This window comes from Canis lupus, chromosome 23 (assembly GCF_003254725.2).
Source record: "Canis lupus dingo isolate Sandy chromosome 23, ASM325472v2, whole genome shotgun sequence".
Lineage (NCBI taxonomy): Eukaryota > Metazoa > Chordata > Mammalia > Carnivora > Canidae > Canis > Canis lupus.
This window is the reverse complement of record NC_064265.1, coordinates 39,153,587-39,174,961: the sequence shown is the minus strand read 5'-3', so window position 1 is coordinate 39,174,961 and position 21,375 is coordinate 39,153,587. Positions and strand designations below refer to the sequence as shown.

Sequence of the window (21,375 nt, the reverse complement as noted above, 5' to 3'; positions counted from 1 at the left end):
CCTGCACTGGGTGGAAAAGCTGAAATTGGAGCTCTCTTATGCTCAATATGAACGGACTGTATGGAAACATAAGTAAACAAGTTGGTAAGGAAAGGGGAAAAAATTCCTGGAGATTAGAAGTCTGCCATGAGATTGGAACAAATCTGGAAAAAATGCTGCAGAAATGGAAGAGACAGGGGTTCAGTCTCAGGAGGAAGAGCTGTCATGTAGCACCTGCTGGCCTTGCCTCTCACAAACTCAGGCTGCAAAGGAGATGGGTGCACAGTCATTCCCTCCACCACACTGAGCCTTGACACCTTGTCCATGATGAGGTGGTGCTCCTCCGGGTATAGGCCTGTGAGCTCTATGCAAGCTTGGATCTTGACCCAGAACTAACCTACTTTCTGGAGAAGGTTGAAAGAGAAGAATGTCCTATGTCCTATGTCCTATGTCCACCTCAGCCTTCTCCACAACGAAGTAGAAGAGGGAATTCAGAGGAACAAACCCCACTAAAAACAAAGCCTGCCCTCCCAGTAATAAGAAGGAATGCTGAAAAGGGGCAAAGGGCAACCTGTGTTTTCTTCCAGATAAATAATTGCTTCCAGATCCTTACTGACTCTATTTCCAGAAAAGATGGTTTATGAAACAAATTCATTTAAATCACAAAAAGAGAAAAACGTGCATATTCCTTGTTGCATGCCCAGCACTCTTGTGAGTGCTTAACATGTCATAGCTGGTTTATATAACTAGGAGGTAGGTTGTGTGATTTATCCCCATTTTCAGACAGGGAAACCAAGGCACAAAGTGGTCGAGGGACACGCTGAAGCTGATACAGTGAGGTGGAATTTGTCTTCCAGAGGCTACACTCCCAATCATGAAGTCACTCTGCCTCTTCTTGACATTTTGTGCTTTCTAAAATTTTGCAAGACATTTTAAATATACCTCATCTAATTTTATTCTCCACACCTGGGTGAGTAGGTATTATGCTCATTGACAATTCACACAGGATAGAAATGAGGCTCAGAGAGGTTAATACATTGCTCAGAAATCACACAGCCAGTGACCAGCAGAGTCAAGACTCCAATCTTGGTCTTCCACCCCAGGGGTCATGCTTTTTTGCTTCCCCGCCCCTCTGCTAACCATCTCTTAATGTGCAATCTCTTTTAGATGTTTGTCTTGAAGCATAAAAATGCAACACGACATCTCATTTGTCAGGGCATTTTTTTCCCTAGCTGTGGGCACAGTTGCAATGTAACCCTTTTCTATGGATCACATATTCCTAATCATCTTCCCATAACCCATTCTCTGCATGATTTGGATCAGACCACTCTTCTCTTGCTCTCTGTGCAATTTATAGGCTATTGACCAAGTGTCATCCCAGCCAAAATGAACCATTGCCTCCCGAAGGGCTTCTTGCCTGACCTAGAAATAATATACCTGTCCTCTATCCTACTTATACTAAGATGGCCCCAGTAGTTTCCCTATCACTGAACATAAATGTCCCTCCTGATCCTATTTCCATCCTCAAGAGAGGAGTCTTTTCAGGTGATCTGTCCACAGACTCTCACTCCCCAGGGGGCAGTGGCCTCCTTTGGTGCTGACGCACTTGCAGCAAGTCACTGAGCCTCTGCTCTCCATCCATGGCTCTGTTTTCCTGATGTGCTGCAGTCCCCGAGGGGACACGCCCCAAGGGCCAGGGCCAAATTCAAGAGGCTCCGTACCCACAGTGAGCCGATGCTATCTTCTTACTTAGCAAGACACCTTTCTGTGACCTGAATACAGCTTTGCATTTTTAGTGGAGTGCTGACCCCCTAACGAAGCCTGGAACTCAAGCTGGCCTTCAGCGCAGTCCCAATGAGAGTGACAGTCTGAAAATCGGTTCCCTTACCCTAAAACCATCTCACCCAGATTTCATTTTCCTCAGCCAAGGAGGAGAGGTAGCTGTAAAAGCATTTGTTGTTTCCCTTAACCTGTCTTTGTCACTTGACCAAATTTACCAAACTGTGCGAGTTCCCCATGCTGGAAACAGGCCTGTTTTTCCTCCTGTCGTGGAGCGCCTTCCTGTCTGCTGAGGCCGCAGGCCTGACAGGTCAGTGCTGCCTCCTGCACAGCGGGCTGGGTGTGTGAGGCGCCTGTGTGCTCCCAGAGGCTCCCCTCCCTGACGCTTCTACGGGGTTGGGTCTGAATCAGCCTTTCCTGGGTACCCTGAGGAGAAAAACACAATAATTCATCCATTCTGTACGCAACAACTTAACGGGAAAGTCTCCAGAATGACATTTCCTCTTCTCTCCTGGCTGGGCGGGAGGGGATGTTAAAACCTACAAATGACTGATTTATAGAGGTGATGGATGACTTTATAAATGGAAGTCTACTCAGCTGCTTTGCAGAAAAGGGTGCTGGTTTGCCGTTGGCTGCTAATGGCGAGCACCCGGGTAAGCAGCCTCTCTGGGGTGTGCACATTTCCACACACATCAGTGTGGAGAATCCTTGTCTGCAAAGAAACAAAGAGCTGATGTGGCGGGGCTACAGTGTAGTACCTCTTCCCACAAGAAGTCTACATATAGAATCTCTGAGGTGGATCAGTTAATAGAGAAAGGGGCAGCCCCTGATGTCCCAAGGGATCCTGTGATCTGGATTCGGCAATTAGATTGCCTTTCTGCAACAGTGAGGATTTGCGCTTGGATAGCTGCAACGATTGGGTGCTTTTCCACCTAGAAGAATCACTGTGGCTCTGAGCAAAATGTCAAAGCTGCTTCTGTCCTTTGGCCTAGTTCCCTGCTCCTTCCAGGTTTCAATCCTGGATCCCTTGCTGCTCACTACTGTCATCTTAATTGACATTCAAGCGGTGAGACTGGCCTCCTCCGCCCCTCAATTATTAACTGGGAACAAAGTATTCCTCTCTGGGTATTTACATGTTATTAGGTGGTACTTTAAGTATAATTAATAATAATAGAAGTTGACGTATATTGACAGAGTACCGTGAGCCAAGCACTAGCTTCCCGCCTCTCATGGACATTCTTATTAATTCCCAGACCTAAGACTCAAAATTAGGGCCTACACTCGTTACTGGGTCAACAGTAAGTAGTGGAGCTGGGATTTCAAACTAGGAGATCTGATTCCAGAGCTAGACTCTTGAGGAGCAAGTGTTGCTGCCTTGAATGAAACTACATTTGTGGACTATCAAGCAAGCCCTCATGAGGAGGAAGATATTTGGGGTCTCAGGAGCCTGCCTGGTCCACATGCCCATAGACTGGTTTGGCTCTCCTGTGAAAGGCATGGCAAATCTTTCTTGTAATGATAACCTGTCCTTCTGGGCAGCTGACCCAACTTACTGCAGAGTCACAGGGGCCACCCTGTTCCCACAGGCTTTGAAGGCGTCTGTTGCTGATGCAGAAAGCCATCTGCCAGTTCTTAGGAGACTTATGAAAGCTACATTGTCAGAGCCCGCCCTATGGGCCCTTGTATCTAAATCAATGTCTGTTATGGTAGTGTCTTCTCTTGTTATGAGGGAGGTTGCTGAAGAGCTTATTCATTCCAGAGAAAAGGAACAACAGTGTCCCTTAAATTAAAAAATAAAGGTATAAAATTTATATCAGCCATTCAAAATAATTTTGGTTCCCTTTCCTCCATATTCCATGCCCTTTTCAGCCCTCATCGTTTTGTAAAATGATGTAAGTAATGTTAACAGTAAGAACACATATTTGACCTTCTAAAAAAGTAAAAAAAGTATCTTAACTCACCTGATATTTTTTAGTCTATGTTGAATATTGTAATAAACACACACACACACACATGCACACACACACCCCAGTACCTCAAAGCTGCTTATTTTTATGTGTGAAAATTGCCTTTTTATTTCCTGGTCCGTTTCAGCAAGATCTTGTTTTATTAACTATTTAAAGGTTACAGTCCATGTATAAATGGCTAGTTTACCTGTACCTTGCTCTTTTGCCACCCCTTTCAACCTGATATTCTTATTGGATGGCACACAGACTACCCCTAGAGAGCCAGCATCATGGGATAGGTGAATACAGGTGTGGGCCGCAGAAGCAGACCCAAGAGCCCATGGCTGCACCCAAGGGCCACACTCGCTCCAGAGCACTACTCCAGAGTAAGCAATGTGTCTAATAGGCATTTGATACAAACCGAACTCTAGGTGTAAGCATTTTCTACTGTCATATACCAAGCCTGCTTAGTCTAAATTACTTATGTATTTGTTTGTTTATTATCTAATCCTTGCTTCTTTCCAAATTGGATTTGAGACAACTCATAACATGAGGCATGCATATCATGGGACCATTTAGTTGAGAGTAAATACTCAAGTGCTTTGGGATAGAGTTTTTCTGCAAAATTAGACAGCTGTTTGTTGCTGTGGTTTGGCAATAAATATAGCTCTGAGCTTTCTGGCAGCCAAAGCCAAAAGGGAAACATGATGAGTTATATAGGAATAATAGAGCATTATAAAAGGAAATCATACTTATTTACAAAAATGGGCAAACTTCTTTTCTGGCACTAAAATTTTAGGGGAATTTATCACATGTATCCTCGTATAAGGGACCTTTGAATGCTGCAGTGGACACTATGGACACTATATTTAGTAATACTTTTAAGGGGGACACCCAGGTGGCTCAGGGTGTGATCCCAGGGCTCCCAGATGGAGTCCCACATCAGGCTCCCCACAGGAGCCTGCTTCTCCCTCTGCCTATGTCTCTGCTTCTCTCTCTGTCTCTCATGAATAAATAAAATCTTAAAAAAAAAATACCTTTAAGGAAGATGGAGATACACTCTTCGCAAAGTCATTTCTCATTTCAACCTTCAGTGAAATCTGAGGGAATGGTATCAAATCATAATTATCTAAGGGTGTGTCTGGTAATGATATAATCTTTTTAGTTCTAACCCACCCACAACTAAACCAAGGTATTGGAAGCCTAAAATCTAGAAAACATTTTAAAAAGTCCTTAACAAATGAATACATGGCAATGACTATAAAGAACTAAGTGTAATAAACTATTAAGCCATTTATGAGTAGTTATGGAGGGAAGCAGCATCATGGAGCCTGTCCGGGTTCACGAACAGCACATCATGTAGGTCCGAGGGATGGGATGGGGCAACATGCATTGGTTTCTCAGCAGAATTCCCTGAGCCCTGACATTTCAAAGTGGTGCTCAAGGATGCCCACCAAGTGAGCAGGGCTCTCAACTTGCCACCCCTACACTATCCCTTTTATTGATTCCAAGAATTGGGTTTTCACATAAGATTTTATTTTTAAAAAAGGATTTCTGTTGTTTTAAACAAAGTCCATCTGTTTTAAGAAACAAATTTTTGTTTTTTCTTATGACCAAGTAATGTGTAAACATCATAGACAATTTAGGAAGTGTAAATTCACAGAAGGAAATCGAATTGGAATCACCTGTTTTCTTATTACCTATTAATCGCTATTGTTAATATTTGTCTGAATACATCTAATTATATGCATATCCGTACACTTCACTAAATATGTACATGCAGGTATGAATGTAATCATACTTCTTAAATTTTAAGTAACTTGCTTCTTTTCACTCAAGGATTTATAATGACTTTTTCACAACATTTTTCATCTGTATTATTTAATGGCTGCCTAATATGATATCATACCAACTTGCCACAATTTACTCAATGCTCCTTTTGATTGTTTATAGTTTTCGGTATTATTAATATGATTGCAATGGTTATCCTTTTATTTTTTTTTAATTTTTATTTATTTATGATAGTCACAGAGAGAGAGAGAGGCAGAGACATAGGCAGAGGGAGAAGCAGGCTCCATGCAGGGAGCCCGACATGGGATTCGATCCCGAGTCTCCAGGATCGCGCCCTGGGCCAAAGGCAGGCGCCAAACCGCTGCGCCACCCAGGGATCCCCTGGTTATCCTTTTAGATTGATGTATGCATTTCTATTGCCGGATGAATAGAAAGGCTAACATTTTAATGCCTTGGAAAATTCACCCAAATTGTTCTCCAGAAAATTTGTGACCCTTTATACTTCCACAAATAATGAAAGAGAACTCATTTACTCATATCTTTACTACCCTAAATCGTACCCATCCCTGCTAATATGAAATCAATTTCTATTTCATTGTGATTTACATTTATTTTTTAAAAGATTTTATTTATTTATTCATGAGAGAGACACAGAGAGAGCAAGCCAGAGACTTAGGCAGAGGAAGAAGCAGGCTGCCTGTAGGGAGCCCAATGCAGGACTCAATCCCAGGACCCTGGGATCACGACCGGAGCCAAAAACAGATGCTCAACCACTGAGCCACCCAGGTGCCCCTGTGATTTACATTTATTATATTTGTTCTGAGGAAAGCATTCTAGTGACATGTCATTGGCAATTTCTATTTCTCTTTTGCTGAACTCCCTGTTTCTGTCCTACTCCTTTTCCCTACTGAGATGCTTGTTTGTCATATTAATTTTAGGAGCTTTTTATTTATTTAGAAAATTAACCTTTTGGCTGCCATGTAAGCTATAAATATTTTCCAATTTGTGGTTTTATCTCTTAAATATATTACATTTTGTTGGCTTAGTAAGGGAAAGGGATAGTATGGACATTTTCAAGTTTATGTGGTTAATTTTATCTCCTTAGAAAGCTCAAGGCTTTATTAATTTTTGCATAGAAAGCCTAAGTGTTTATTAATGATAATGCATACTTTCTTTTACGAGTCTTGTTTTATGAATCCAACTGGAATTTGTTTTGATATGTAGTACAGGAGATAGCAGGAACTTGATTATCTTCCTAGAAGATACATTCCATTTGTCCTAACACCCTTCAACTATAACCTATGTATTTATAATATAATGTCCATGTCTATAGGTACATAAACGTATATATATATGTTCTGGGTTTTCTATTGCACCACTTTGGTCTTCACTGTTTTAATCATTTAAGCTTCATTGTTCATCTTAATATCCAGTGGATCAATGCCTCACCCTTCCTTGCCCATTTTCAAGAGCTTCTTTGCTGTACTCACATATTTATTATTCCAGATGGACTTGAAAATAACTTTGTTAGGTTTCAAGCAGAAAATGACTGAGATTATGATTGCAGTTGCATTAAATTTTTAGATTAATTTGAGAAGTGGTGTTTTTACAATGTTGAGTCTTCCCACCCAGGAATATGTTATGTCTCTCCATTTATTCAAGTCATCTTTTATGGCCCTTAGTAAATTTTTATAGTTGTCTTCACATTCAACCTACAAATTTCATGTTAAGTACTTTTTAACTATTTTATATTTGAGGATATTATGATGAATCAAAACCTTTTCCATTATAGTTTCCAACTGGTTACTGTTTATTTACACGCACGCAGACTTCACTAGGCGTTTGGATTTATTCTCTCTGTAGTTCTGAAATCTAGAACTCGAGCTGATGTGTAGAATCAGGATTGATAGGCCAAAGTTGCATCAGACTATCAGGTCCTCCAGGGCTCTATCAGCACCAGAAGTATGGCTGAAGCATTCTGAGCTCATTATCTTTTGAGCAATAGAATGGATGATTTTAGCTTGACAAGAGGAAACATTTCCAAAATCTGAATAAAAGACTGCTTTATAAGATAATGAGTGCCCTGTGCCTGATAATATATGGAAGATTATATATGTCCACTGGTCAGGATATTCCAGGGCAGATTCATACTTCAACTAAAAAATGTATCATAAATTACATTAATCTGCAATTTCATTTCCCTAATTATTAAGCTAAAAAAGAAACATGTAGACCTGAGGAAACAAGAGCCTAGTTGAGAGGAATATAGTAGACATATGTTGATTTGGACTGCCCAGCAATCATTCTTATTTTCACAGGTAATAGCATCCTGATGTTGCTTAGGAAACTGTCCCTCCTCCATCAGATACCATCTTGTTGATCAAGGTGTCTCATCCTCCCCTGCCAAAGAGAAAAAGACTTTAGAAGGAAGGTCAGTCAGACACTCTTTCCCTAGGATGTGATCCTTTAGAAGGGATATAGAAGGAAGTGTGACTGTTGGCACCTGTTCTTTCCAACAACAAAGCCCTATTGGACCCCCCCTATTTACCCCTGACACAGATTCCTGGGGCTGCCTTTGTGCATATTTTCTGAGAGCTATCACTCTTCTCTCCAGTAAATTCTTTTCTGATTACAGTAGCCAGAATTAGTGTTTATTGCTTGCAAACCAAGAATCCTAACCGGTACAAGGGAAGGAATAATCCATGATGTATTTCCACAAATGAAACTAAATAACTTGGTGACAGAACAGAAGGGGAAAGAAGCTCAAAGGCAGTGGAGCCTCTAGGCTAGGACACTTGGGACCCTCTTATGCCAGATGCACAGGGATAGGCAAACCAAAAGGATCAAGCTTTTGAAGACAGTTTGCACAGTGTTCATTATCATTTTTGATTCAGCTTCTTATAAGATTCGTTCTGAACACTTCAGTGTGAGGGGGGGCTTGCTCATTACCACATCTTCTGCTTTCACAGTTCAGTTTTACTAATTTGATGATGATCATTTGATTTATTTTGATTATCTTTCACTTCAAGGGCCACATTTGCAACCGCCTCGTCCCAGTCACTTGGAAATTGCACCTGCAAGTGTTCAATAGTCACATAGAAGAACTTAGTTTTATGGAAACAAGTGGCTTTTAGACATGCAAATGAAGGCTGGCATTTCAATTACCCAGAAGTTTGATTCTCTGGTGTTGGAAACATACAAGTGCGGTTTGAGAAAACTTTTATGTGGGAGAACTGGGCAAAATGTCAAATGCAAGTGAGGAGTCTTTCTAGACGATAAGGGTGTAGAGATAGAAATGGACTTTAGGGAGTTCTTACATGCCAGGAGAGCAGAGAAAGAGAATGTATAAGGATGGGTCTGCCCTACTTACAAAATCAGCCACTTTAGGGGTATGTCTCTGGGTTCTGGCTCTTTGGCTTGCTTGCTGAGGGATGGGAATAAGTCATCCTATCAATTGGTATCTCAATTTTCTTTACTACAAAGTAAGAGGATTTTATTACTTTGTAATAGAAGGACATTGTACATGTACAAAATGTGGCTTCTGAGTAAATACATGACCCCAAGGTATTCTCTCTACGAGGCACCTGGTACACATGCATACCTAATTTCTAATCAGATAGAATTTTTCTTGTGCAGACTTCTATTTTCTAGAAGTCATTAGGTTACTGAGCTTTTATTTTAAATTGAATATTGAAAATAGTTCAGCAGTATTATTTATAGCATAATCTGTAATGGAATTGAATCCTGTCATCGAAGCCGCTTTTCAGTTTATAAAGATAACCAAAAAGCACAGCTGCATAGGCTGTTTGAAGACTCATTTTTATAATCTGTTTCCCCACTGAGACTTTGGGGGTCAGGTTTTTGCCAGAAGCAAACTTTCAGGGACTGTCATTAAACACCCGAAGAGTAAGATTTCTAATGGCAACATTGACACCGTGTCTAATGATTTCTCTGCTTCCAGGTACTGCTGTAATAAAGGCAGCTTCCATTTTTAGATTCCTGGGGCATATTTTATGTCCATTCAAGGCAAAGGCAGGAGAGGGAGGCCCTCAGTTTCTCATGCAAGAAGTTAAATAGAATAGCTCGCTATTTACTCATCTTAGAATGAACCCTATCTAAGAAAATAAACACATAAAAACCTGAAAGAAAAAAAGTCTAATTATTAAGTAATGTTTTTGGACTTTCTGGTCTGATTCTAGACAGTAAGAAACTCTGAAAAGTTTTTTAAATGTAGTAGGGTGAGAATGTATGATGTTGTGGCCCATTTCCTAGGGAACTGACCAAGATGTCTGAAAAAAGCATGCAACACACAGATATCAGGTATGACATAAACACTTAATTCATCTCAATCCCATCACTCAGGCATGTTCTCCTATTGGTCTCAAATGACAAGGGCCTAATTACATTGTCATGAGAAGGAAGAGTTGACACTTGGAAGTTCAGGTTCTGCTTATCAGGTCAATTCTTGATAGGCTTTTGTAGAGTACGTAGTCAGAAAAGGAAACTTGGGAAAGTCTTTCTTATTTACAATAGACAAGGAAGAAAGATTTCCAAATGAAATGACTATTACTGGATGTGTTGAGACTGCTCCATATGAGTAAGTTGGCTTATTACTTCTTATCTCCATCGTCTCTCAGCTTGGAAAAATTTTGTCTGAAACTCTCAAGAAGGCTTTAGCTTAGAGGTGAATGTGTTCCATTTGGCTTGCCAGTGATGCATTGCATGACTTGATGGAAAATATATTTCCAGATCTTCGTAAATAAAACAAATCACTGGGAGGGGACTTGGTTTGAGTTGCTTTTTAAAACAAATCTAGCCAGTTTCAGGCTTCTAAGGACATGTCATTAGCTGACATCTCTTAAAATTGCTCATGCTATCCTATTGACAGAACCATGTGAATCCAACTTAATTAGCCAACAATTCATCAACAAATGAGGTGCGTTGAGTGTTTTCCAAGCCAAAAATAAAATCTGGAGGCTCAGAATATTAGGCATTCAAACTATAGTAATAGGCACCCAAAATTCTCAAGGGGATTAGTTAACCAACACACTGAACCAAGGGCAAACATGCAACGTTGCCGTCTCAATAAACACAGGTGTAACGTACATCTCCTCGCATAATAACTCATTAACTCACACCTGCACTTTCTTGAACTGAATAGCTCATCATTTCAATATTCAAACAACCTTGCACATGTAACTTAAGTAGTGGACAAATTTACCCCGGCTTTTTTCACTGTAAATATTTTCAGTCATTGTTTAATGCCTTCCTCATGGTGCCAGGAGGCATAGGAGCCAAAGAAAAAGAAAGTTCGTTCTCAAAAACCCATTTTCTTTACAGATAGAAAATTGTTAGAAGATAGATGGCACAAATATATAACATACAGGTGAAGGATAAGGTAAGAGTCAGGGATAATTCCTAGACCCCAGTATCAACTTGATCAATGGTTCATTCCACCAAAATGGGGAATATAAATGAATAAATATATGCAATAGAAAAAGGGACACAGAAATTATTTCATCCAAAAGTCTTCTGGATTCTATGAAAATGTAGAAACTACATGGAAGAGTATGATGGGAAATTGGACACGGACATCTTGGGTCAGGTTGTTCGTTAGAGGGTTAGGTGACTTTGGTGAAAGTGTGTTAGCTGACTCCAAGGAAATGAAAACTGAAAAGAGAGTAAGCTGATGAACACCAAGGCTTGAGATGGAATGTCAAGGATATAAGTGAAAACGTGTTTTTCTTCTTCTGCAGATCCCAACTTAATTTGCATAAAGACCCTCTGCTAAATTTTGAAGGAGATTTTTGTTTTAAATGGAAATTTATAAACCTTGCAACATAGACAGGAAGTAACTCTTAAATGCATGCCTACACTGCATTGGAGAAACCAGAAACAAGAACATAGATTCGTGCTGCCTTCTGTATTGATGTTATATTCCACAGATTCATGATTAATCTGCCAACTGTGGTGTTGCCAAATATGGTGAACCTAGACAGTAATTGTACTCTTTGGAAACTTGGAATCTTTCATATTCCCTGAAGGAGTTTTCCATTTCTTTAAAATCTTTAACTTCTCAGTTCCAGGTTCACATTCAGCAGTGGTGGTAGGAAACCTGTCAGAAATGTCTCTTTTTACTAGATCAAAGATAAATAAAAGCGTGGCATGGAAAAATAACCCATCAACTTTAAAACCCCTCAGAGTACAATCTGAGAGCAAGACACATTTTTTCTTTCTCTCTCGCTCTCTTTCTGTGTTCTGATAATATAATCAATATATCCTGTCCAAAAATGCAATATTCTTCAGTCTTAGAAACCCCTCAAGTCTCCATTTAATGTCAAAGAAAATCATGCTCCTTGTGACAGACGTTTATTTTTCAGCCTCTGTATCTGAAGGCTTCATCAACTTTTAATGAAAAAAGAACTACTGAATAATGTTATCAGTAACCAAGACTGTAGGTGACAATATTCTTGAATAAGAAAATTTAAATATTAGAAGAAAATGGACCCGGCCACTAATAAATCCAGATAAACATCTATTTGTATGTGAGGATCAAAAACTAATTTCTCTTGCATTCTCTTTTCAAAATTTTTTAAAATGGAGATTCATTCTTTTGACCAACCTGCATTTCCGCACCCAACGTCTGTGGGCACTGTTATGGGAGTGCAAAGAGGGAGGGTGTTCACCCAGGGCTGGAGATGCTCTAGGTCAAGGGACCTGGTAATCGGTAATTGAGCTGACAGGAAGTCAGTGTGAGGCTGTGGGACCCCGGGTAATTCTTCAGTTCCATATATGCAGACCTTGAAGCCAATGTAAAAACTGAGCCACTCAGATCACAGACATTTAAGACTGAAAAGTGCTTAGAGATCATTTAGAGCAGCGTTTGCCGGAGTTCCTTGACCCTATTGACAAAAAAACAAACCAAACAAAAAAAAAAAAAAAAAAAAAAAACTTTATCACGAACCTATCTGCACAAAAAGGTAATTTTTCAGCCCACAGAGTTACTTACATACTTTAGAATACACAAAAATTCTTTCTAATTAAAAACTGACATTTTTATATTTTCTTCCATCTTTCAGTGGGTTTTCTTTTATATTCCAATTTGATGAATACTAATGCAGACCATCTTCTTTAATTCATTGAAAAGAAAACAATGGACCAGGTGATGCATTTAAATTGCCCCAGTTATGCAACTCAGTGGATGAACTGTGATCAGATAGGTCCCGGGCCCCTTGATGTCCAATGTCGTACATTTTTCCTTATATAATTTACAGCTACACACTGAACCTTGATCATGCAAGCTTAATATACATATACAATATTTAGTAGTACTAATGCTTTCTGAAAGGGTCCAGAAACGGGAATCAAGGATAACAGTGTACATGGCACTCTGTTAACCATAAGGTGTTAATTGTCCTATGAAAATTGATCTCTGTGGCAAGAATGTACTTGCCAGCAGAATCATTATTTTTCCCAAAGAATTATGGAGCTCCTCATGCTGTTTCCTAAATTTCTTTGCTTGCCAATTAATTTGAATTTAGCTGTGTACCTCTTTGTGGTTTCTCAAACAGCTCTTTTAGCTAGTGTCATAAAGTATCGGTTCTAGTTCTTACTTCAAATTGCATAAATGAGTCCCTGCCACCAGCCCTTCAGCGATCTTGTACACCACTAAAGTTCCACTGTGCAGACAGCTTTGAAAGGCAATCTTGAGTATACACATGAGGCAGGAAGTATTATTATTATTTTCTCTAGGCCACTTCTTGATTTCTTTCAGACCTCCTTTTTATTTTAGGTCTCGGCTATTTTCGAGCATGTTCTACTGTCCGTGGACCCAGATGTATGTTCTTGATTCCATCCGTCATTGTCAAGGACCCTGTAAATAGAACTTGAATCCAAGATCTTAGACATGCAATGCAGCCGTTGCATTTAGTGACTGCTTGTTTTTGCAGTAGAGATGGAAACAGGGTGATCAGTTTTTACTTCTGTTGGGAAGGAAGTTGTAATAATGTCTGCCTGCACAGGATAGACATACCAGATGCTTCATATTTCTAATTTTTATAAATAAAAGGATGAATAAAACATGTAAGATTCTGTACTTACAGTAGTTGGTTTGACCATTTTAAGAATACAGTGTAATAGTTGTTTCCTTTATTAAGTTTTTTACATAGAAAAATGTGATTAATTCAATTTGTATTTATGCCCTAACCTATAATTGATTAAAACCCAAAGTGTGCAGGGAGACTGCATGTTTCTCACACATGCCCCACAGCCTCCTACTTCTCTCCCTTCACTCACATTGAATTCCCTACTCCTGACCCTGCATCCTCAAACTTTCTCATCTTTCAAGGCCCAAATGCCTCTGCACTTTTTTTGGAAAATTTTCTCCAGCTCTCTCCCACCTTCTATAGCCCAAAAGAAATCACACTGTCTCAGGATTTCTGTTTTCTTATCACCTACTGCATTATACCTGCTATGTCTTTGCGTACATGTTGTCTCTGTCAGGAGATATAAGGCTGCTTGAGGCCTAAGACCAGATTCATTCCTCCTTGTGTCCCCATAGCCATAACCTGTGCTTTGCTCACGATGACCTCCACACATGAATAGAATCTGAGTAGATGATAGTAGATACCCAAGGTAACTTGCAAAAACCTGGTACCTTAACTGTAGTATTACTGAGAATTGTCTAAGTTTGGATTACTAGAAGTAAGGAGCACATTTTCATTTGTTTTTCCTTGATGCAGGAGTTACTGTGGAAGAAATGGCAAAAAAAAAAAAAATGATGATTAAAGGTATAGAATATGCAAGACATGGACTGGATGCTTTGTACCTCTTCCCCCAGCAATTTATTAAACAGGAAGTATTTAAAATTAATTAAACAGGAAGTGTTGTTGTGTCTATCCGTGGAATGAGCTTCTCTAAGTTGTTTCTTCTTTTCATGTCTTCTTTATTTCATCTACTTCTAGTAATAGTAAAATCTTATATGTATGTACTTATCAATGTTTAGTTTATGAAGCATGTTACTATCCATGATACTGCTTTATACACGGAACAGACCTGTAAGACAGATTGGGTGCTATCCAAATGAGGAAATTGACTCTTAAATGAGCGAAGCCATTGGCCAATGTCACCCCTTTTCTACCTGCAGCCACGACCAGAGAATGGGAAGGATGGAGACATAACAGACTCCAGGTCCTGAGAGACATAACCCACACGGTTACTTTACAACTCTCAATTTTACTAACCAAATCTAGTTTGTTTGTTTTTTTAAAGATTTTATTTATTTGATAGAGGGTGAGCGAGAGAGAGCACAAGCTGGGGTAGAGGCATAAGAAGGAGAAACAGACTCCCCACTGAGCTGGGAGCTTGACATGGGGCTCCATCACAGGACCCTGGATCATGACCTGAGCTGAAGGCAGATACTTAACTGACTGAGCCACCCAGGTGCCCCTCAAATATAGTTTTTATATGTTCTCTTTGACAATTTTGTTTTCACTTTTCTTTTATTAGGTTTTTAATCCTACTTTATTTGAGTCCATTATTGTCTTTTGCCTAGCTTCTTGAGGTAAATAGTCCAATTCTTTTATTTTATTTTTCTAATTGAATGCATGCAAGACTATAAAATTCCCTCTGAATAATCTGGTTTCATCTCATTGATTTTGATAAGAAATGTAATCTACATTTACTATTATTTATTTTTACATAAGCTAAAATTTCAAATTTGATCTAATCTTCAACTCCAACTTCATCTAGAAGCATACAATTGAAAATCCCTAATGGATACATTTTTGTAGATATACTTCTCTTGTTAATTTCCAATTTTATAAAATTATGATCAAAGAATGTGATTTATTTTCCTCTTTAGGAGGAAAATTATTAAACTGTTGACAGCAAAATATATTATCAATTTTATTCCATGCAACTAATTTCTTTCACATTCTAGTATTGCTGGGATTAAAAATAAATAATTCTAAAATAAAAAAATTAAACTCCTTAAATGTCCTTGATAGATAATTGTTCCATGAAATTGAAATTAACTTCATAGAATCATGTCAATTCTGAAAAGTACAGAAAGAAAAATAGAGACTAAAACACAGAAATATAACTTTATTTTTTTATTTTTTTAAAAGATTTTTTAGGGATCCCTGGGTGGCGTAGCGGTTTGGTGCCTGCCTTTGGCCCAGGGCGCGATCCTGGAGATCCGGGATCGAATCCCATGTCGGGCTCCCGGTGCATGGAGCCTGCTTCTCCCTCTGCCTTTGTCTCTGCCTCTCTCTCTCTCTCTGTGTGTGTGTGACTATCATAAAATAATAATAAATAAATAAATAAATAAATAAATGTAAAAAAAAAAAGATTTTTTATTTATTTATTGAGAGATAGAGAGAGAGAGAGGCAGAGGGAGAAGCAGGCTCCATGCAGGGAGCCCAACGTGGGACTCGATCCTGGGTCTTCAGGATCACGCCCTGGGCCAAAGACAGCACTAAACCACTGAGCCACTGGGGCTGCCCAGAAATACAATTTTAAAACATTTTTTTTGTAGTTAGGAAAAGACATTTTGGACCATACAAGGTCGAAGCCAAGCCATAGCAAAGGTGAATTGATACTTAATACCAAATGTTGCTCAGAGATTTGCTTCTCAAAGTGTGATGCTACAACCAGTGGCAGGGACTTTCTTGGTCCTACAAAATGCAGAATCATAGGCTCCACTGCAAGCCTCTGAAGCAGAATCTGCATTTTAACAAGATTCCCAGGTAATTCAGATGTACATTAACATTCCAGAAGCACTGGGTAGATTTTGAAATCTCTCTTGCCTAATCCAGATTCCTGGGCCATCGCTAAGTTTTCAGGTGGGGTCAAGAAGCTTCTGATGTATGGGAAGGACAGTAGTATATGCTGTAAATAAAGCACAGCCTGGAAGGGACAAGGATGAGCAAAACAGCTGAAATACAGCAGAAAGAGAAAAGAAAGGAAGTGGGTTCTTTGGAGGTGAGCTGCTTCTGTCACTTGAACACAGCCATCAAAATTCACCGTTTTCAGTGTCCTTTGACCTGAAAGTTTGTGGTCTAAAGACTTAGAAACATTTTTTTTTTCCTACACAGAGGAGACTTCCTGAGTTTATCTCTAAACCTCATAGCTCCCTTGAAAAAATTAAGTTTTTATGATTAGAAGGTATGGTAATGATGTGTTTTAAAATTTTATTTTAGAAGAGTCATCTGTGTCAAATTAAAAGGATATTAGGAAGTCTCTAAATTGATCTTGTCTTTACCTTTTGAGAAGCTTGGGCTACCTCTACTCCAAATGAGTTTCATTTGGAACCAGTATTAGTTCCTTGTCCTAAACTTAAAAAAAAAAAAAAAAAAGACTAAATTGGGCTGTTAATCCTAGTGAATTAATAAAAAAGTATATAGGAAAATGACAGACCCAGGGAACTGGAGGATATCCACACCCTTACTTTATGAAGAGAAATTTTTCCCACAGCAGCTCTGGCAGACATTCAACCCAAACATTTCAGGTGATAGGGAGCTTCTCACACTCCACTGTAGGATAGTGCTCATATTTTGGAAAGGTCGGGTGACTGGGAATTAGAAGGCACATATCCAGGTGTAACCCATGTCTTTTTAATAGTTTTTGGCCTAACTTAGTCACTGCCCCCAAGCCTCTTGTTCTATCTAATCTAGTGGCTCAAACTCACACCTTTTCAAAATGTCAATTCTAACCATAAGTGGGATTGAAAGGAGACTTGAGTCCAGTCCTCTGGGACTTGGCACAGCATCTCAGCTACCTTTGGCATCTGCCATTGTCCAATTGTAACAGACTACAGGGTGGATCTTATCTCTGGATGACAAACCTTCAGTGGTTTCAGAGAACCATCAACGTTTAGAATGAAAAGGGACCCACTAGTGAGTCCTGGTCAGGAATCAGTCAGGAAAAAAGAAACTAGCTGGCTGTGCCCATAGTTTAGTGCAAGAGATTGGGTATACAGGTGGCAGAGAGCTGAAAATTTTAAAAGGGGACACCAAGGCCATACAGGTAGTGACTGTAGGAAGCAAATGTAAACACTGGGACAGGAGGAGCCAAATGGAAGAGAATCTAGAATTTCCTAAGAGGGAACTGCTGGAGCTGGGACCCAGACCTCTGAGGTCACCAGCTGGCTCTTGCTGCTTTCTCTGAGGGTGGCCCATGAGGCTGTAACCAGCTGTGAAAGCTATGGTGAAAACCGTTGCTGAGATGCGCTGATAGAAGCAGCAGGCAAGCAAGAAGGCAGCAAGGCCTTTTCTCTACTCCTGCATCCTAGCCTCCCTTTGGGGCTCCTATGGGCAGAGCTCAACAGGTTCTGGCAAAGGGAGATGTGGTCTGCAGAGCCCCGGCCCCAAGATCACAGGACAAGCCCAAGAAGATAGGTTTGGAGCAGAGACACTGGCTTGCTGACTCCTAGAAAGAGAACTTGGTGCCCCTCCTTCCCCTTTTACACTGGAGAACGACATCCAGAGCCTGTAAGAGGGTTGTCTAGGGCCTCAAGTAACAGTAGTACAACTAGTGCCAGCAGGCATAGGTATGCAAAAATACAATGACAGCTAAAATGCAATTTTGTAAGAGAGAAAACTTCCAACTCTGAATATGCTTAGATGGCAGAGAATTTATAGATAATAGGTGCATTTAGATGAGACATTTAAGATATGTTTTGGCTTGTAAAAGTCATACTAATTACAGTAATTTGTGTAAGTTAATTAATAACTAAGGTAGAGAATTACGATTATGTAGGCTAATACTAAAGGTGAGATCAACTCAGTTGTTTTATTTTAATTATAACATCAAGCCTCTGGTCATATAGGCATACTTTTCATTGTTTGTTTGTGTGATGTATCTGTACACAGAACTAAAAAAAAAAAGAAAGTATTAGCAAAAACATTGCCTGTTAGTGTTCTAATGGAGGCAAGGAAACAAAAACCAATGGAGCTACTAGGGAATATATCCTGAAACAAGATGCCCAGCCCCTTCAGATATGTAATCTTCATCATCATATCTCGTTTTCCCTGGGACATCAGAAATGATATTTTTTAAATGGTTTAAGATTACCTTAAAAAAATTCACAGATGGTCTGTTACAGGCAGGAAAACACAGGGAGTTTGTGAATTTTGAATCTCAGCTCTGCCACTTTCAAGGTGACCTTAAGTAAATTATTTTTGTTTCTTACTTGTTAAATGGGAATAGGAATATTCATTAATTTATTCAACAAATACTCCCTGAATGCCTATCATGTGCCTGGCTTTGCTCAAAGGCTTAGGGACCAATGAATCCTCCCTGCCCTCAATGAGCTTTCCTTTGCAGTGCTGGAAGGCAGAAAATAAACACATGAACTTATAAAATGTTAGATGGAAGTAAATAATATTTAAAAAAACAAAGCAAGATTAACAAGTAAAGAATGATGGGAGGGATCAATGCATACAGAAGACCTGTCTGATATATAGCATCTTAAGGGAAAAAGAGAGCCATGTGGTTATCTAAAGAACTTTCCAGGGCATCTTGGTGGCTCAGTGCGTTAAGTGTCTGCCTTGGGCTCAGGTCATGATCTCAGGGTCCTGGAATTGAGCCCCACATCCAGCACCCTGCTCAGCAAGGAGCCTGCTTCTCCCTCTCCCTCTGCCTCTCCCCTGCTTGTGCTATCTCTCTCTCTCTCTCTCTCATGCTCTCTCTCAAATAATAAACACAATCTTAAAAAAAAGAAAGGAAGAAGTCTGAAGAAGAGCTTTCCAAACAGTGGGAACCAGAAACTCAAGGGTCCTGCAGTGGAAAGTACTTACTTAGTAAGGATATAGTGTACAGCAAGAGGTAGGTATAGTATAGTAGGAGATGAGCTTAGAGACCTGTGGGAAGAGGAGAAGGGGGCAGGACTAGATCATATAGGCCTTTTAGTTATGGAGATCTATTACAAAATTTAAAGAAGAGGACTGACATGATCTCAATTGTCTTAATGACTAGATGGAAGCTAGACTGCAGGAGGAGGTTAACAGAGGACACAGGGGGACCAATCTGGAATCTGTAATCTAGGTGAAAAAAAAAATGATGGCGGCTTGGAAAAGGTTGTCAGGGGAGGCAATGTTGAGAAGTGGCTGGGTTCAGGTAAGTTCCAAAGGACAAGCCAACAAAATCACTGAAGTATAGAGAGAGGAAAAGTAGACGGTGATCCAGAATTTTGGCCTGAGCAGCAAGAAGAATAGAGATGCTATTACTGAGAAGGGGAGGACAGTAGGAAGAGCTGATTAATAGTGCTAAGCCTATTGTGAGATAATAAATCAATGCAATAAATAAAATGACGTTAAAACAACCAACAGTCCATTCTTGGCCTACCGTAGGCATTCAACCAGTCTTAAATCCCCTTCATATTCTTTAGAACACTTCTTTGTTACCACTTCTTGTTCTCAGAACATTTATGCACTACCCACATGCTCTCCCACCCTTTTTATTCACCACTTCTCTGAAAATCAATATATAATCAAAAAGTTTCCACATCAGTGGGAGGGTCAGCTAAACCTCACCTGAAAAAATCTCCAACAGACTAAAGAATCAGCATAGATAGATAAATTACATTTATAAATAAGGAAAGAAAAATATTTGACAACAAAACAACATGCATGGCAATCTTTTTGGTGCTTCAAAGTACTTAAAGTTCTTCAGTACCCTAAAAGTTTCCCCAGGTCTTGGTTGTTTTTTAATAGAATTTTTGTGAAGAGTACCTTATAATATTTTATAAGCATCCTTTTCTTAGAATTTCTGAAGAGAAGCTAAGAAACTGAAAAGTTACCCCAAAATCTATCGAATGCTTACTGCATATGTATTTCTTGGCAGAATTTCCTAGTCGTTTTTATTCTTTTGCCCAAAATTTTGAAGCATATTAAAAGGAAATAAGTAATGTAAATGTCTATGCACTTGTATTAGGTAAATATGTCCTAGCAATATTTTATCCAAAGCCAATCCAAGTAATAACCAACATATAAATGGAAGCATACAGTCTAAATACAAAAAGAAAAAAAGGAAAAAAGCTTGGTTCTTTAAAATTCTTTATTGTGGATTCATTTGCAATGTCAGTATTCAGTTCACATATCTCTATACTCTTAAGAATCATCAGCATTTAATTTATGAGTGTTTTTAGTTGGAAAGATTCTGCTGCTTAAAATTCAATTTGATCCCCTTGGTCTGACTTGAGGAATACTTACATCTTGTGTTTTTCCCAAAGCCCTCCTTTATCTCAATTTCCCATAATTAATAGAATCTTTAATCCAAAGTAGAATGGCACACCCACCACTTCCCTACCCCAGCTCAGGGGTGATAACAGAAAAGAGCAGCCCAGAGACAAATAAAATTTGTCCCATGGTTGCCACTCCTCTGCCCCCAGGGAACATCTAGTGTATGTATGGCTTCCTGTTGCATCGGAAGCTCGGTATACTGAGGGCTTAAGAAAGCAATCCTAAAGCCAGCCTAGAAGCAGCTGAGGCCCCACTGCGGGTGGGAAGCACACAAGCACAAACCAGCTTACCTGCAAGGAGCGTGTGGTTTGGATGTGCTCATTAGATTCTTCAGCAGAAAATAGAACACCCAGCTTTGTCAAGGAGGCACGGGGGCAAACAGAGACCTTTCTCTCATGCTCAGCAAGTAGAGGTATTGGCAGGGGCAACAAAACCCTTACAGATTTCTTAGATTTGTGACTCTAAAATTATGTATGGCAGGAACCTCTTCAGGTGCTTCAGGGTACCCAGTGAAAAATGTTTGACAAAAGCAAATCCTGATGGTGTTGACCCTATACAGAAAGCCAATGGTTGGACTCCCATATGCCAATGTTTGAGATAAAATGCAAAGAAGCTGTTGGCACTGGCTATGAAAAGCC

General features: G+C 39.6%; 1 protein-coding gene across 11 annotated transcripts in view; it reads left to right on the top strand.

Moving 5' to 3' along the window:
* Positions 1 to 21,375, top strand: part of SLC9A9 (solute carrier family 9 member A9) — a 654,466-nt gene that overhangs the window by 357,332 nt on the left and 275,759 nt on the right. For all 11 annotated transcript variants that reach the window (XM_049100054.1, XM_049100056.1, XM_049100057.1 and 8 more), the window contains one exon: positions 1,963 to 2,068. In XM_049100054.1, coding sequence (XP_048956011.1) covers positions 1,963 to 2,068 — 106 coding nt within the window. The remainder of the gene's footprint in view (positions 1 to 1,962; positions 2,069 to 21,375) is intronic.